Source organism: Schistocerca serialis, chromosome 5, assembly GCF_023864345.2.
Source record: "Schistocerca serialis cubense isolate TAMUIC-IGC-003099 chromosome 5, iqSchSeri2.2, whole genome shotgun sequence".
NCBI lineage: Eukaryota > Metazoa > Arthropoda > Insecta > Orthoptera > Acrididae > Schistocerca > Schistocerca serialis.
Genome location: NC_064642.1, coordinates 712,766,257 through 712,784,537, shown reverse-complemented (window position 1 = coordinate 712,784,537; position 18,281 = coordinate 712,766,257). Strand labels below are relative to the sequence as shown.

Here is an 18,281-nt window from a genome sequence, read left to right as displayed (position 1 = left end):
ATATATATATATATAAATTTTTTTCGAGAAGCTGACATCATCTCTGTGATTTGTACAGCTGTGTAAATTCTCTCTCTCTCTCTCTCTCTCTCTCTCTCTCTCTCTCTGTCTCTCTGTAATCATCACTTACTTTAAAAAGGCAACAATAGTTTAATATGTTTTATAGATGAAGTGAAAAGAATTTTCCAGCATGTAACAGCATAAGATACAACGTTTTAAGCTCCATGATGAAGTTAGAGTCACTATAGTGTTTGATGGACTTTTATGTCAAACGAGTTTTTGACATTGAAATAATTTGGTTTACTTTGCTGATTCTCAGCTGACAGTAGGCTGTAAGATTACCAATAGTTCGTATATGTGTTTTCCCGCCTATTTCCATACATTTAGACGACTTTAATATACTTGGATCGAATTACGATCGTTTATTAAACTATAATTTATTTAAGTCTGCCAATAAGCAAGTTACGTATATTTTAATAAGTAATACAGAATATTTAGACGAGGACATAGATTTGTCTAAAGATCCTTATGCTTTCAAAGTATGGAGCTGCACTCGAACTTCGGCCATTAACAAGTGCCACTTATTCGAAAACATTCATCAGTTGTGCCAATAGGCAAGTAGATTGAGGTTTAATGAGTAATACAGACACTTTAAATGTCGAAATGTTTCATCTGAAGGTCCCCTAATCATTAGACATCGTGAGAGAGCAGAATGGGGCGCTCCGCCGAACTCACGGATTTCGACTGTGGTCATTGGATTGGGTGTCATTTGTGTCATACGTCTGTACGCGAGATTTCCACACTCCTAAACATCCCTAGGTTCCCAGTGTAGATATGATAGTGCGGTTGAAACGTGAAGGGACACGTACAGCACAAAATCGTTCAGACCGACCTCGTCTATTGACTGACGGAGACCGCCGACAGTTGAAGAGAGTCGTAATGTGTAATAGGCAGACATCTATCCAGACCATCACACAGGAATTCCAAACTTCATCAGGATCCACTGCAAGTACTATGACTGTTAGGCGGGAGGTGAAAAAACTTGGATTTTATGGTCGAGCAGATGCTCAGAAGTCACACACCACACCGGTAAATGCCAAACGACGCCTCGCTTGGTGCAAGGAGCGTAAACATTGGACGATTGAACAGTGGAAAAACGGTGTGTGGAGTGGCGAATCACGGTACACAATTTGGTGATCCGACGGCAGGCTGTGGGTATGGCGAATGCCCGATGGACGTCATCTGCCAGCATGTGTAGTGCCAACAGTAAAATTCGGAAGCTGTGGTGTTATGGAGTGGACGCGTTTTTCATGGAGGAGGCTTGCACCTCTTGTCGCCTTGCGTGGTACCATCACAGCACAGGCCGACATTGAAGTTTTAATAACCTTCTTGCTTCCCACAGTTGATTATCAATTCGGGGATGGCGACTGCATCTTTCAACACGATTGAACACCTGTTCATAATGAACAGCCTGTATCCGAGTGGTTGCACGATAGTAACATCCCTGTAATGGAATGGCCTGCACAGAGTCCTGACCTGAATCTCATGGAACACGTTTGCGATGTTTTGGAACACTGACTTCGTACCAGGCCTCACCGACAGACATCGATACCTCTCCTTAGTGCAACACTCCGTGAAGAATGGGCTCCCATTTCCCAAGAAATCTTCCAGCACCTGATTGAACATACGCCTGCGAGAGTGGAAGCTGTCATCAAGACTGAGGGTGGGCCAACACCATATTGAATTCCAGCGTTACCGATGAAGGGCGCCACGAACTTGTAAGTCATTTTCAGCCAGGTGTCCGGATACTTTTGATCACATAGTGTGTTCTTATGTATGCATCCATGTGTGTTCCTCATCTCCTCCTAAACCACTGCAATCGATTTCAACCAAACGTGGTACACTGCCTGAAAAGAATCGCTGTGTGGGTACGAATCACTTACCTCTCAAAAGAATGCAAGTAGGGTGAAAAGAACTGTAGCCCACGAAGTGTAGCCATCTTTAGTGACATTTCATCTCTGTTACCATACTTGGTCATGTTGCACTAAAGCAAAGCAGATGTTCTTGTTATGTACCACAGTATAAGTGATACATCATTGTAAAACCCCTTCCTTATTCCTTCCTAAAATGGTGTTTTTATGAGTTTGGAGTTATTTAGTAGTTGATTATAGCTGAAGAATGCTATTGTTCCAACTGGTAAATAGTGCAGCAATTTGTTTTACGCTTAACTTCTATTATGTCTAGTTCAAATGCAGTATGAGGGACTGACTTTATTTTATAGCGATAGAACATCTGTTTCCCACTAAAGTGGTCGTGATACTGATCTGAAAAAGATTAGGTGACAACAGCATTTTTTATGATAAAACATCAGAATGAAATTTCAACTCACTTTCCATATTTGGATACTGTTTTAACACTTGTAGATGTGGAGTATTGAGCAGTGTAGCTTACACCAAGAGTCATCATCTTGGACAGTATCCAGCCTCAGGCCGGGTCTGTATGGAACATAGGCTTTGCCATTGTCTTCCGTCTCGCCACCATCTCTCCCTCCATCTTCACATTAGTCCAGTCTTCTCCTTTCTTCTGGACACATTCCTCTACTCCTTTTAGCCATCTGTCTCTCGGTCTTCCCCTTGGTCTCTTTCCTTCCAGTTTCATCTCGTGTATCCTTCTGGGTATCCTCTTCTCCTCCATCCTCTTAACGTGTCCATACCATACCAGCCTTGATTTCTCTATCTCCTCCTGTAATGGTTTCATCTTCATGAACTCTCTGATCCTCTCATTCTTAACCTGTCTATCTCTGTCACTCCAATACTGATTCTCAAGAATCTCATCTCTCTTGATTGTACTTTGCTTTTCTCTCTTCCTTTCATAACCCAGTTTTCTGATGCATATGTCAGGATCGGTACATAGTATGACCGGTATATAACCTTTTTACTGATTTGGGGTACATCCTTGTTCCATATCAATCTTCTGACACTCTTCCGAAATGGTTCTACTTTTCTCCCCCGCTTGTTTGTTTCTCTGTCATTTTTTCCATCTTCCTGTATCAGGTGTCCTATGTATTTGAAAATCTCCACTCTCCTCAATCGTTTCCCACCAATTGTTATTCCAGTTGTTCCTCTCTCCTTCTTTCTTGTTGTGATCATCATCTTACTCTTACTTATACTAAATTTCATCACCAAGAGTAATCCTAATTAATTACATCTTTCCAGTAGTTCAAATTGCATGTTAGTGTGCACGTTTGTCTAGTGTTACAGCTAACAAGTGGTTTCTGTTTGGTCGGGTTAGTATCAACATTTTAGGCAAAGGTTGTCTGTTCAGAATATTATTTGTAACTATGAAATGGCATTGGGGTAGTTCACAATCATGTTTTAGACATCAGCGTGACAGATATGCTATGGAAAATAACCTTGTGATACTTGTAAATATTACAGTTTTTGTGCTACTGACGTATTTTGCAGACATTTTAAGCTTTTAATTAACATTGCGACACTTAACAAACATCATATACGTGGAAAATAATTAATCTGAGGCTTCGTTGTCTCTTACACCAAAAGTGGTATGCAGATCGAAGTATGAACGCTTGCATCTGTAGAGCGGTTGCTTTAATTTCGCATTTTCAAGTTTTTCAGAATACTACTTGAAGTGAATTTCATTTCAAGCAAAACGTATCTCAAATTAATTAATTACATTGTGTAAGCAAAAATTGGTTTTTAAATATTTATGAAGAGCATTTTTCATACTCTTCTCATACTGCGCAGGAATGGCTATAGGTATACTACTGATAATGACGAAGAGTTTACCTTTCATATCACAGACTGCACAATGACAATTGAAGCTTCTTAAGTAGTTAAAGAAAATTAATCATAATCAAATCAGTAAACCTAAATTTAGGTAACAATCGCTTAGCTTGACAGGTCGCTCACTGACACAATCAGCTTTGTGATATGAGGTTGAATTTCATTGTGTTGCTAGCGAACACCTCCCCTAACCACTAGCAAAGTAGGTCCGGCTGAGATACTGCACTCTAACTGTATCTTCAGATTCTCGTTCTATTTTACTTCATTTTTGTATTTATTTTTTCATACAGAAAAGTGACTAATATCTTTATTTATAGAACAGTGAATTACATATGCTATTTTTTCAAATGCAGATATGTAATAAAGAAAAATTTCACACAGCTTTCAAAAGTGTACACCGATCTTTTGGTGAAAAATTGTAACCAATATTCTTCACGACGTCCGGATGACTATGGTATTACGCCCATCTTCAGAATGATATTTCCATAGAGAGACGTCTCCCTGCAACAGAAACGGCGTAAGCTGCACTGTCAAAATTGTTACATTAATATAGGCTACAATGCGAATGAGAGACACATGTACCTACACTCAAATTTGCTTTCCTACATGTTTTATTTTAATGTTTAACACCTGTTTAATATCAGTTTTATTTAGCGAAGTTTAGTTACAGCAATCCACAGCAAATTTTCACACTTCTACTGTTCAACGATCACTCGTAGCACACCAGAATAATGATTCAGTGAACGTAGACTGAGATATAAATAACTTTATAGAATTATTTGAGTACATCAGTCTAGAAGCAGAAGTTTACCAACAGCGTGATAAATAATTTAGTTTAGTGGACTTTCCGGACTGAAGTTTGCTTAAGCGTAAGGAGCTACCATCCTGTCTCCATTGCCTTATTTTCGATACTGCCATGACGACAAAAACATACAAATGATTTTATTTATATTACGGGATGACAATTATTGAACTCAGTGAAATAAATCGTCATATCTTCTGAAAAGTCTGCGTCAGACGTTCAAAATATAGGGTTGGCCGCGGGGCATGATGGGAATTAGTATGCGCCGTATGGTTTGGTTTAGCGACGAAGCTCACTTTTATTTGGCTGGTTTCATCAATAAGCAAAACTGGCGCATTTGGGTGGACCGAGAATCCGCATTTCGCAATCGAGAAGTCCCTTCACCCTCAACACAAGCGACTCCTTTTTGTGGGACTTAATTAAAGACAAGGTGTAGAACAATAACTCCAAAACCTTTACTGCGCTGTGTTGTGTGCAACGTCCAGTCACGGAATAATCCGTGTGATAGTCCTTGACGGCACAGTACATGAAGGTTTTTGAAGATGATTTCAACCCCATTAACCACAGTGACGTCCGCGGGGTCGTGATCTTGCGGTAGCGTTCTCGCTTCCCGCGCACGTGGTCCCGGGTTCGATTCCCGGCGGGGTCAGAGAGTTTCTCTGCCTCGAGATGACTGGGTGTTGTGAGTCTTTCACCAGCATTTCATCCTCATTCACTCGCAAGTCGCCATAGTGGCGTTAAAGAACTTGTGGAGCGGCGGCCGAACCGCCCCGCGAGGGGTCTCCCGGCCACCAATGCCATATGCTCATTATTATCATTGTCCAAAGTGACCCTGATTTCGACAAGATGTGCTTCATGCAAAGCAGGAGTCCTGGAGGAGCAATTTGGGGACCCCATTCGACACCATCGGAGCAGGAGTCCTGGAGGATCACTTTGGGGACCGCATTCTGACTCAGGGGTATCCAGGGGCATGGGTCTCGATTGGCCGCCATATTCTCCGGATATTAACACATTCGATTCCTTTTTGTGGGACTGAATTAAAGACAAGGTGTACAGCAATAACCCCAAAACCATTACTGAGCTGAAAACAGCCATTCAGAAGGTCATCGACAGCATCGATGATCCGACACTTCAGCAGGTTAATATCGCTATTCGTCTGCGCCACATCATCGCCAATGATGGCAGGCATTTCGAACATGTCATAACCTAAATGCGAATATCTGTAGTGACGTTTACATGTTGAATAAAGTGTGTGCACGCCGTAGTTTGTAACTAATTTACGTATTTTTCGTATAGTTCAGTCATTGTCACCCTGTAGATATTGCTTCTGATGTGAAAGACAGGTAAAAATCAGTTAAGTCAAGCATTTTGATTTGGGTAACGCTAATGAGGAACACATAATAATCTATGGGCTCTGTGGTGAAGCTGTCCTTATTAGACAGTGTGCAGAACTGTACTCAGGAAGCCTCAGAGACTTACCTTATGTGGACCATGGCGCACACCTGTATGTTTCTGTCGTGGAACTGGAGGCTTTATTCCTTGAATGGGAGCAGTAACAGTTCAGCTTCCAAGACGTACCCTCTGCGAAACAAGGCGTTCGCCTTTGTGTTCCTCCCGTCCAAATGCAAGCGTTATTTCACGAGCAGGAACAGTACCTCGCCGCTTCCAAGGACTTACTCTGTATAGACTATGGTACACACTTTTCCGTTCCTCTCGGGGGAACTAGCAACATTATTTCTTGAGTACCAACAGTAAGCCACCGATTTCGAAGACTTACCCTGTGTGCACTACGGCGAACGCCTTTTTGGCTCTCTCGTAGAACTGGAAGCGTTCTTCTTCATGGAGCAGCGGTTCTTCGCCAGCCTTCTTTATCTCCTCACAGTACTTTTTCCAGACGGGCATGGTAGCGGGGAATCCTTTCTTCACATCATCTTCAACCACAGCCATAACGACAGCCTGCGTGCAGATAACATTTCTACACTTTAAATGTACTGTACTCCGCGATATCACGGATGTTTCTGTGATTACTACATACTAACGTTTGGGGAACGATTGTTACTCATGAACACTTGACAGACAACAACCAATGTTTCATAAATTTTGAAAACAGTATTCAAACAATGATTAACAGTTGTGGAGGATAAGGTGCTTACTGCAAGATGCTTTAACGATACGACTTCACATACAATGATTTTTTTTTTTTCATTACGTCATATTTACTACCGCCGCCGAGGAGGGAGCGTTGGTGGGGTCCTGGAAGGTTAGGCTCATGCAGCTGTTTTGAGAGTGAACCTTCAGCCCATGGAACTAACCCAGGCGTCTTGCTTAGCCGATATTCTGCAGTACAGCTTCCGGAGGTAAAGAAACCAGTGGCATTCGCTTGCATCCTTGTCTGCTCCATATCTCTGACGGGCCAGGAGCAAAGAGGATCGCTCATTCCATCTCCCGGAATCATCTGCTCACTGACTACTGCGTTGAGATCTCTGCTGATACCTCAGAAGGTAGTTTCTGATTTGAAGCACCATATACAACAGCAGGACAGTGCAATAATTGAGTTAAGTCACAGACTTGAACGATGTCCTTTAAGAGTATCTTAAAGACATTTGTTTATGTTTGTAATCCTAGTTTAATTCGTGTATTACATGCGCTCGCATTCTTCAGCATTGTTCACGGAATCAATGACCATGCCTTTTTGCGTGTGTGAAGTGTCTACGGATATCATTAAATGTGAGCACTTAACAGTAGCTATTGTTTTAAAGCCGGCCGAAGTGGCCGTGCGGTTAAAGGCGCTGCAGTCTGGAACCGCAAGACCGCTACGGTCGCAGGTTCGAATCCTGCCTCGGGCATGGATGTTTGTAATGTCCTTAGGTTAGTTAGGTTTAACTAGTTCTAAGTTCTAGGGGACTAATGACCTCAGCAGTTGAGTCCCATAGTGCTCAAAGCCATTTGAACCACTATTGTTTTAAAAGCATAGTTGGGAGCACTCACAGAGAGAGCGATAGGAGAATGTCTTTAATGACAATGAAAGTGTCTTCTCACACCACCCTGATAGTTATCATGTAACACAACTGTGTTTTATGACCGGGCTTGTAGCGTGGACCAAAAGCACGCGTTGGCAGACTACAATGATTGGCCTGTAGACCACGAAACTAGTTCTTGTTCGTTTCAGTGTAGAACTGAAACGCGAGCGGTATACTCCGCTTTAGCCTATGCAGAATGACAAGACGACGACCATCAATATTACAGGCGCTCTCCATAACGACATCGTAAATGGAAATTTCTCCTAGTGCACAATCAGTTTTACACTTCAAATTCAGTAGAGTCAGAGTTTCACTATTTGTTCTCTGTCTACTGAGCAGTTCCACGTAAGTAGGAGCTGCGACTGCAACAATTACCTTGAGTTATATTATTCAGCACACTATCGCCGTGGGTTAATAAGATATGTAGTGACCATTCATGTCGGGTTGCCAGAAAAAACGGAAAACCATCTGAGTATGAATATTAGATGTAAGCCTTGTTAATTAGATACGTACAGTGTAAGCCACTTTCGTCAGTCCATTAAGAGGTCATACGCATCGAGAGACCTCAGATTTCACGCTCACTGATTGCGAATTAGAGGTAAAAAGCGACGCAGTCACGTACCATCGGTAAGCGAACACCCCAAAATGCATGTAGAGATCCTCAAATTTCAGGTAGAGTCCCAAACCGAGAAGAGTTGCGGACAGAGAAGAGTTCCAGACAGAGTACAGTTCCAGAAAACAGCCTCGGATGATTAACTGCATTCAGCAGAGACTGTGTGAGTGACTATTATACACAATGAAGGTTGCACTTCAGGAAGAACTCGCAAAGCTCAACTGTACGTAGCTCTCTAGGTTATTGGATTCCAACTTATGAGTACATTTGTCTTCTTATACCTATGTCTGTAAGTGAATGTCACTGTGATGTGTACCTGAATCTACGGGTTCCATTACAGTAGTCCAATCTGGCATTTACATGGTTCGTGGTCTGTAGCGCTATCAGCAACACAGAATCTGGCACTTCCATGGTTCGTGGTCTGTAGTACCGTAAGTTACTGCGTATACCCGAATCCTAATAACGTCTGTTCTGGTAACTGCTCGCAGAATCTAGTAAGCCTCACCTATGTTTCACATTTGCCGAAGTTATAAATTGATTACACTGTAAGAAATACTTTAAACAGCTACACGATTTTTAGAATGGTTCAAATGGCTCTGAGCACTATGGGACTTAACATCTGAGGTCGTCAGTCCCCTAGAACTTAGAACTAGTTAAACCTAACTAACCTAAGGACATCACACACATGCATGCCCGAGGCAGGATTCGAACCTGCGACCGTATCCGTCGCGCCGTTCCAGACTGAAGGGCCTAGAACCGCTCGGTCACCCCGGGCGGCCACGATTTTTAGAAATGATACTACTGTACCGTTATTAGTTTGGTCCGGAGCCCATCGCCAGACGGTAGAGTTGATTTCTTGGCAAGTTTTACATTTTTGTCTAAAATATAACGAAGTTTTAGTGATTTTAAAACTATTTCAAGACGTAACTATTTAATCACAAATGCTTTGTTATATCTCAGGACACAAAGGTAAACCTTGGCAAGAAATCAACGCTACCATCTGGCGTTGGGCTCAAGCCCGGAACCACTAAGGGTACAATTAAACCAAATCATGTAGCTGGTTGCAGTATTTCCTACAGCGTAATTTACGAAAACATCTGTCGCGTTCTCTAACCGTAATAGATAAAATAATGTAATAAACTAGTGTTTATGTTCCTCTGCACGTTCATTGCAAACACGTCAAGAAGCAACAGAAAGCAGACCAGTAAACCAGTTTCACTTCGCTATCATTGTGCACCAAGAAAGGGATGACCTAAAACTCCGGCGTCACCTCTAATCTCACAGTTAGCTTCCAAGTAAGTATGTTGTGACCCCACTTCGGGCTATGAAAAATAAGAAGTGAGGATATTAAAAAAAACAATGGCTCTGAGCACTATGGGACAAAATATGTGGTCATCAGTCCCCTAGAACTTAGAACTACTTAAACCTAACTAATCTAAGGACAACAGACACATCCTGGCCCGAGGCAGGATTCGAACCTGCGACAGTAGCGGTCGCACGGTTCCAGACTGAAGCGCCTAGAACCGCTCGGCCACAACGGCCGGCGAGGAGATTCACCACAGAGTCGGTGATGAAACGAATACGTAAGGAAACACTGACCGGAAAGAGGATGGCACAGAAGAGAAAAACGACGTCTTGGAAGATTCAAGAAATATCCTAATCCGAGAATCTAAGAGGTCCTGGCAATTCCTCGATTACTTAATTTGAAGATGAAGGTCGACGATTGCAAAGACACAGATATTATCTAGTTAATCAATACATTATATATATACTGGCATACAACGTGACTGGCTCTAATGGTTCAAATGGCTCTGAGCACTATGGGACTTAACATCTATGGTCATCAGTCCCCAACGTGACTGACCTGAGATCAACGTCTATTTGAAAATGACATGACATGTACTCTTACACATGCAGTAGACCTACGAGTCTCTTATTTCCTTCAGTCAATGTACGACCTTCAAAGAAAAACTGTGTTAATGTCACACTTTACGAATTATTCTCATTTCAAATTGCGTGTACTGTCTATGACTGCATTCCCCTGCCTAATTGTCCCTATTCAGGAGTACCATAACAGTACTAAAAAAAACAACCCAGTTGACTGTTGGATTATTAAAGTCTCCCCCAATCATGACAGTATGAATATGGATCTTACGTATTAGTGAACTTAGGTTTTCTGTGAAGTTTTCGGTTACAAAAAAAAAAAAATGGCTCTGAGCACTATTCGACTTAACTTCTGAGGTGAGCAGTCGCCTTGAACTTAGAACTAATTAAACCTAACTAACCTAAGGACATAACACACATCCATGCCCGAGGCAGGATTCGAACCTGCGACCGTAGCAGTCGCGCGGTTCCGGACTGCGCGCCTAGAACCGCTAGACCACCGCGGCCGGCTATGCCAACCCTTCACAATGTGTATTGCCCAGACAATATCGCATCCAGTTTGCAACAACTCCTGTTAAACCGCCGAAGTGTATTTACACTTGCTGTACACACACACACACACACACACACACACACACACACACACGCATGTAGGATTTCGGTATGGTAGATCTGTTTGAAGTTACCAGAGAAGAGGATTAGTGTTCATGGGAACGGGACATGGGCTCACCCTGTAGGGCACATGGCGATCCAGAGGCATCAGCTTGAGGACGGCTGCCAGCAGCTGCGGAATCTCGTGGCCGTCGGCTCGAACCTCGCGGGGACCCTGGCGGCAGATATGGCTGGTGGGAAAATTCGCGTCAGCGAACACTGTAAAGAATAAAAGTCACCATACAGCACTGAACCAGTAGGCGCAGTCGGGACTGCCAGACTAAGACCTGTTTCTACTCAAGACCCAACTGGTCACAGAGAGCTATACTAAACGAAAATACTCTCTAACAAGGAGACGTCCCCAGCGGTGCAATCGACTTTTTGACTTTTAGTAGGTTAAGATCTCAGGTATCACACACAGGAGCCATTCACCTGGATAGGCTCTCGTTTACAAGTAGCTGACGAAAAAAATGGGAATTTTGTGTGTCATTCAAGAGCTTTAAAAAACGTCCGTTATAGAGTCTGGTTGCGTGGTGGATTGGATAGAGTAAGAACTTCCTTTGCAGGCGATTACGGGTTCAAATCTTGTCAGGGGCAGTAAGTTTGTTTCATTGTTAAATCTTTATCGGAATGACTTAGATTATTTTTGTTCAATTAATCGATTTAAATGTAATCTTTTAAATTCCATATTAATCATAATATCAACTTCTTCATTTGCTCTCATTTTTCTTCCTATCATTCTTTCTTCAACTGAAATCTTTGTTCATGTGTTTTAATTAATTTCATGTATTAATTTCGATTTAATTTCTTTTGCTTTATCACCTTGTTTTTCCGTTCACGTTATTGCGTTCATTATATCTATTTGACTTTTTTCTTGAATTTTGTTTAACTTATTAATCCGTCTCTCATTGAAACTTTAACTGCGTTATTTTGGCCATAGTGCAATAGGTATTCAGGTTCTGTTTTAAATGTTTGTATGACGATTACTGTGCAAAAAAATTGCACATCTGGCAACGAAAGCCGCACGGGATTAGCCGAGCGGTCTTGGGCGCTGCAGTCGTGGACTGTGCGGCTGGTCCCGGCGCAGGTTCGATTCCTCACTCGGACATGGGTGTGTGTGTTTGTCCTTAGGATAATTTAGGTTATGTAGTGTGTAAGCTTAGGGACTGATGACCTTATCAGTTAAGCCCCATAAGATTTCACACACATTTGAACATTTTGGGAACAAAGTTCTTACGTGGATTAAAATGATATGACGAAGGAATAGAAATAAAAATTACTTTTGAACCAAGTAATTGAATAAAAATTATAATCGAAGTAATTTTGATAAAGATTAAAAATGAAAAGAATTATGTATGTGATGGGAATCGTATCAACAAACTCCTACATGCGAAGCTGTTATCCTACCCCTTACACCACATAGCCAGGCTACAGAGTGGGACTATTTTAATTCTGTTATGTAGCACACAAAATTCCGAATATCTTTTTTCGTCATTTACTCGCTAACGAGGGCCCACCAGGGTGAATGCCTGCAGTGTGTGGTACCTGAGATCTTAACCTACATCAACGTCAGAAAAATCATAAGATGAACGTCGGCCGAAGAACCCGAGACCGAAGCCAATAGGCAGTTTGTCAACAAGTGGCCACGAAAGCCTTAACAATTTTGTACTGTACTGATAGTTTCAAAAAGTCTATCACACCGCTGGGAACTCTCCTTGCAAGACAAAAAGATGACGCACCATCTCAATTAACCGAATGGAACGGAAATCGGTACATTTGATTACGTGCACAGACAAATAAATGATTGTTTCAGGAAAAGTGGATGGTTTATTCAACAGAAAGAGCTTGACAAGTTGAGCAAGGATGTTTATCGACTTCTGGCCCTTAGTTAAGCATTTATTCGGCTTAACACTGATTCACAGAGTAGTTGGATGTCCTCCTGAGGAATATAGTGCAAAATTCTGTCTAACTGGTGCTTTAGATCGTCAAAATACCGAGCTGTTTCGAGGGCCCTGCCCACGGTGCTCCAGACATTCTGATTTCGGCAGGGATCCGGCGACTTTGTTGGCTAAGGTAGGGCTTGACAAGCGTGAAGACGAGCAGAGGAAACTCTCGCCATATGTAACCGAGTATTACGACTGGCCATCGGTGACCGACTCACGATTCATCGCATTCACTTCCCATCGTTCATTACGTGAGTTGTTGCCAACAGTCGTTGATACCGTTAAGCTCACTTTTACATTGTACAGGACAGGAATTAAATCTGCCGAGGTGAAATGAACAGATGTCGCTCGACCTGATAAATGAACAGTCAGTGATACTAAATAATAACAGTGACAACCGATCAGATACGTTGAAACTTCTTTGTATTGAATGTGCAGTGACAACCGAACTTTTGCGCCAGAATGGGACGCAAACCCTCAACAGTATTATTCCTACATACCTCGTGCTAGAAAGATCAATGACAGCGAAAGTTTCAGTCAGTCTTTGAGGCATGCTTCGTTTTAGTCCTGGTCTGCCACAAAATTTCGTTGTTAAATATCTCATACAATTACTGCCAAATGTAGAAAGCTTTCATAATGTGCATAGTAAGAGGCATATTCTTGGGTTAAAGGTTTAACACAATAACTCTAGTAATAACTTTAGAACCTGTATATATGTCAGCAGGCAGCATAATTTTGCGTACAAAAATTACCCAGAGTATATTAATCTAGTATATGAGAATGAAATCACATAACGATTTCCACCAAACTTTACATGTTGAGTCAAACCTTTTCGAAACTACTTTTCGGTCACACTCTATATAAAACTAAGAAAGGAAAACAGTCCAGCGCTTACTAAATTTTCACTGTTCGCACAGTACAACATCAGCCTCAGGCATGACGTTTTAATCTTTATTTCTTTACTACCGACTCTGTTCGCAACATATGTCACTGAATGCACCTGCAAATGTCTTTGTACGACACTTACTTCAGGAGGTATGACGTCATAAACACTGACAAGGGAACCTCCCCATCGCACACCCCTCAGATTTAGTTATAAGTTGGCACAGTGGATAGGCCTTGAAAAACTGAACACAGATCAATTGAGAAAACAGGAAGAAGTTGTGTGGAACTGTGAAAAAATAAGCAAAATATACAAACTGAGTAGCTCATGGGAACATATGCAACATCAAGGACAATAGGATCGCAGGAGCGCCATGGTCTCGTAGTAACGTGAGCAGCTGCGGAACGAAAGGTCCTTGGTTCAAATCTTCCATTAAGTGAAATTTTTTTTTTTTTTTTTTCACTTTATGTGACAAACTCTTATGTTTTCATCACTTTTTTGGGAGTGATTATCACATCCACAAGAAAACCTAAATTGGGCAAGGTAAAAGAATCGCCAAGTGTACAAGTTAGGTGGGTCGACAACATATTCCTGTCATGTGGTGCACATGCCGTCACCAGTGTCGTATAGAATACATCAGATGTGTTTTCCTGTGGAGGAATCGGTTGACCTATGACCTTGCGATCAAATGTTTTCGGTTCCCATTGGAGAGGTACGTCCTTTCGTCTACTAATCGCACGGTTTTGCGATGCGGTCGCAAAACACAGACACTAAACTTATTACAGTGAACAGAGACGTCAATGAACGAACGGACAGATAATAACTGTGCAAAAATAAATAAAGTACAATTTTCACTCCAGGGAAGACTTGAACCAAGGACCCCTCGTTCTGCAGCTGCTCACGCTACCACGGGACCACGGCGCTCCTGAGCTCCCATTGTGCATGATGTTGCCTATGTGGCCCATGGACTACTCAGTTTGTATATTTTGCTTATTTTTTCACAGTTCCACACAACTTCTTCCTGTTTTCTCAATTGATCTGTGTTCAGTTTATCAAGGCCTATCCACTGCGCCAACTTATAACTAAATCTGAGGGGGGTGCGATGGGGAGGTTCCCTTGTGAGGAATCGACACGATTTTATTCTATTATCGGCGCCACTGTACGGTTGTTTAAAGGACGACTGTAAATCTAACTTCATGTGTTGTAAATTAGATTTATTTGTTTAGTTCTACACAAACTCATCGTTAGTTAACAGAATGGACGAAAGCAAGGAAATAACCAGCGGTATTTAGGGTGTCCGTAGATGTCCCAGTTATAAATTGTAACAGTACAACTGCAAGTGTCGTAGAGTTGGTTTAAGGTCACAATTAGAAGAGTAACAGAAACAGTTTTGGATTAGACGTGAACGACTATCGCTTTGTTGTTCTCCCGCTTGCAGCGCCACATATGTCACATAGCCAAAATGGCGACTCCTGGGTGTAAAACGTTTTGTGTTCTGCAGTTTCCTAAGAGTGAATCTTTAATTTCAGTTCAACGTGAATTTCTGTTTAAAGTTTAATTGTGTGCCCCCCCCCCTTCGCCCCCCCCTCCTTGCGCATTTTCATAGAAGCAACTGAAATCCTTGAGACTGATTATTTAATCAACAGGGGAACGGACTTCCAGCTGTGCGAGGCATGGGTGCAAGTACTAAGCTCCATCAAAACAGGACCTGACATCGGCACAGGAGAAGCAACAGGAACGGCGGGCGGAAGACAACTGAGACTCCCCCCCCCCCCCGCCACACTGCAGCTGCACCCCTCCCCCCCGCCCCCTCCTTCAAACCCCCCCCCCCCCACACACACACACAGCCACCCACCGACCCACCCACACACACACACGTAACGGGGCACGGCGCTGCTAGCGGCAAGGACCAAACTCTGGACCGCCAGGTATAAATACTGCCAGCACGCAGCAAACACTTCATTGTGCCAGCACCACCTGCTGATGGCGGAACGGTTGTTCGCCGAAATATCGTGGACCTTCAACGACTGGATCCGGCAGTACTCCCGAGAACCTTCGACAAAAGATACTTTTTATCCATTACATTCGTATTGTAAAAGGTTATTCTTTTTCCATTACTGTGCTACTGTATCCGACCACTTTTGCTTCTGTACATGTCCAATGGTCTAATAATGAATTTTAGTTTGGGGCAGTCTGATACCACCCCCCCCCCTCTCCCCACTCCACCATTTAGTATACTGTGTTATTTTTTTTAGCACAAGCTTAACCAAAGTGCGAGAATTATTCGATTTTAGGTTGGATGTATGCCATATAACTGAAGATATATATATTCAACGTTAGTAAGCAACACTAGGTTAATCTATTTTAGTTTGATGTGTGATTTGTTGTAAATAACCTAAATTAAACGCTTAAAACACTTCATTGCAATGCGGACATTCTTTATGGACATCCTGTACTTGGGAACTATTGTGAAACTAATAAAACCTACATGATTAGGGTTCTGTGTCCTCTACCATAAAGGTTTTACTTAACGCATTAGCTCATTTATAATCAGGCGTCTAAAGTTGTTTTAAACATTGCAGCTGGATTATTTAAGAAATTGCGGTTTCTCACACAGTGGAGCGGGTTCACCCACCCAGTTGCAAGGGAAACCGCAGTGTAACGTTGCGTACCAAGCAGGGTGTTACCTGACTGATTTTACAGACATAAAGCTTTCGTCAGAGGGATCATGATGATGATGATGATGATGATGATGTTTCGTTTGTGGGGCGCTCAACTGCGCAGTTATCAGCACCCGTACAAATTCCCAACCCTTGCTCAGTCCGTTGTCATCACTTTCATGAATGATGATCAAATGATGAAGACAACACGAACACCCAGTCATCTCGAGGCAGGCGAAAATCCCTGACCACGTCGGAAATCGAACCCGGGTCCCCATGCTCGTGAAGCGAGAACGCGACCGCGAGACCACGAGCTGCGGACGTTGTGAGAGGGAAAAGTGATACTAAGTGCCACAAAAATAACGGCAGGATGAACCGTTCTCTCACTTTCAAACAACACGAACGAAAAAAGACGCGGCAGCCACGTCGTTTTGTGTGTCGTTTCGTGCAATCAATCCTGTGAGAAACGTGCGTTATCTTCCTGTGACAACAGTGTCCATAACTTTACCTTAAGGAAACTGCGATGTAACCGTGAAGATATTATGATGATAACATTACGTGACTTACCTATTTCATCTCCGTGGCCCATGCAGGCTAGGACATGCAGTAGTTCAGGAGATATAATGGTGGGAATTCCCTTAAGCCGTCCCATTGTGGTGTGTCGCGTAACCGCTCGTGTCCTAACGCAACTAACTCTAGTCGCCTTCGGACGACCTTCTCAGCGTATCAGCAGCCAAGGAGCGTCTCACAGACATTCCACTCCGGCCAGGCAGAGTTTAGCTTGCGCTGCAGCAGCCGGCCGAGGTCGAGTATCAGAGACAGCCGGCTGTCAGTGATCTTGCCGACAGCAGTCGTGTTATGTATGCAGCGCTACTGCATGCGAAACAACTCTAAAGCCTGGCTAACACCGGAGCGAAAGAGAGTTTCTTTCAGGTGTAAACGGTAAGTGAACGAGCAGCATTCGGTCTTGTTGGGTTCGCTTCACTGGTGCTCGCGCATGTTCTGTTGGTTGTCGGTCTTTTGTTGAACCATCCACGGAAGTTTGCGTTCTCTTCATTTCCGCTGTACAGGGAACAATCGTCTGCTGTTTTGCGTGTGAACTATGAACTAGTTTTCTGACTGTTGCTTTAACGAGGGAGTGGTCTGAAGTGAATCTAATGTTGGTGACAGAAGAATGTGGACGTCGTAGGTGCTTCTGAGGTCCAAAAAATCCGAAGGACAAATACTGGACAGAAATAAATATGACTGACAGAAAATTGCCAAAGCACTCGAAGGTCATACTGGAGACGTGAAAGAGACGATAGTTCATTACATGCTGCATCACCACGGGACAGAGTGAATGAGCGCAAGCTTGGTATTTTCTTTTATTAAAAAGAAACAGGACAGTACATTTCCTTGAAAGTAAACTAATACGAGTATGTATATATTATGCTTATTAAAACTGAAAATACTCGAAAGACCTGACCATTCGCATTGCTTACGTCTGTGGTGACTATAATTGTACAGCTTACGCATCACTGCCATTTTAGAGATTTTTGATGTGATAACATAATAATTAATTATTTTCCTTTCGTGTACTTTAATAAAATCTTTGAATTGCTTCACATAAAGAGTGATGCCATGATAACGTTACAACTTTCAGGCATAATGGAGGAGGGTAAACGTATGAACTTGAGGTCAGGGGCCCTGATTTGGAAACGACCGAGTCGAAAGTTGTAAGTGAAAATTGTTCTGATACCTCCGACAGTGGAGCTTGTTGCTATGAGTTGCGTTCTGCAAGTTGTTTCTTTACATGTTTTGAAAGGATGTAGTATGGATCATAGCGAGAAAAAAAGTCCAGTAAACATGAGCTCTAAAATGCATACCGTAAGAGCTATTAGCACTTTTTTATTCCTTGCTACTGTGAAACACTTCTGCTCAGCACTCATAGTTCTTGTGCTATTCATTTCAGAGCACATATTCACTGAACATTTTTTCTCGCTATAGACCGTATTTCCTCTTTCGAAAATATGGAAAGCAAAG

The 18,281-nt window shown here is 42.5% G+C and overlaps 1 protein-coding gene across 1 annotated transcript; it reads right to left on the bottom strand.

The window, feature by feature from the left end:
* Positions 1–4,094: 4,094 nt before the first annotated feature.
* On the bottom strand, positions 4,095–16,974 carry LOC126480943 (fucose mutarotase-like). The gene is made up of 4 exons (XM_050104363.1): positions 16,827–16,974; positions 10,853–10,992; positions 6,383–6,561; positions 4,095–4,304 (listed from the first exon to the last, which is right to left on the bottom strand). Exons 1-4 carry the CDS (start codon positions 16,909–16,911, stop codon positions 4,253–4,255), a joined length of 456 nt encoding a protein of 151 aa, XP_049960320.1. The 5' UTR covers positions 16,912–16,974; the 3' UTR covers positions 4,095–4,252.
* Between the last annotated feature and the right edge of the window lie 1,307 nt (positions 16,975–18,281).

Excerpts from the sequence above, each read along its gene's own strand:
- LOC126480943 (XM_050104363.1), bottom strand. The coding sequence starts at position 16,911 with ATGGGACGGCTTAAGGGAATTCCCACCATTATATCTCCTGAACTACTG. Across the intron at positions 6,562-10,852 it reads ATCGCCATGTGCCCTACAGG|GCTGTCGTTATGGCTGTGGT; the intron begins GTGAGCCCATGT and ends ATCTGCACGCAG. Across the intron at positions 4,305-6,382 it reads TTCGCCGTAGTGCACACAGG|GGAGACGTCTCTCTATGGAA; the intron begins GTAAGTCTTCGA and ends TTTCTGTTGCAG.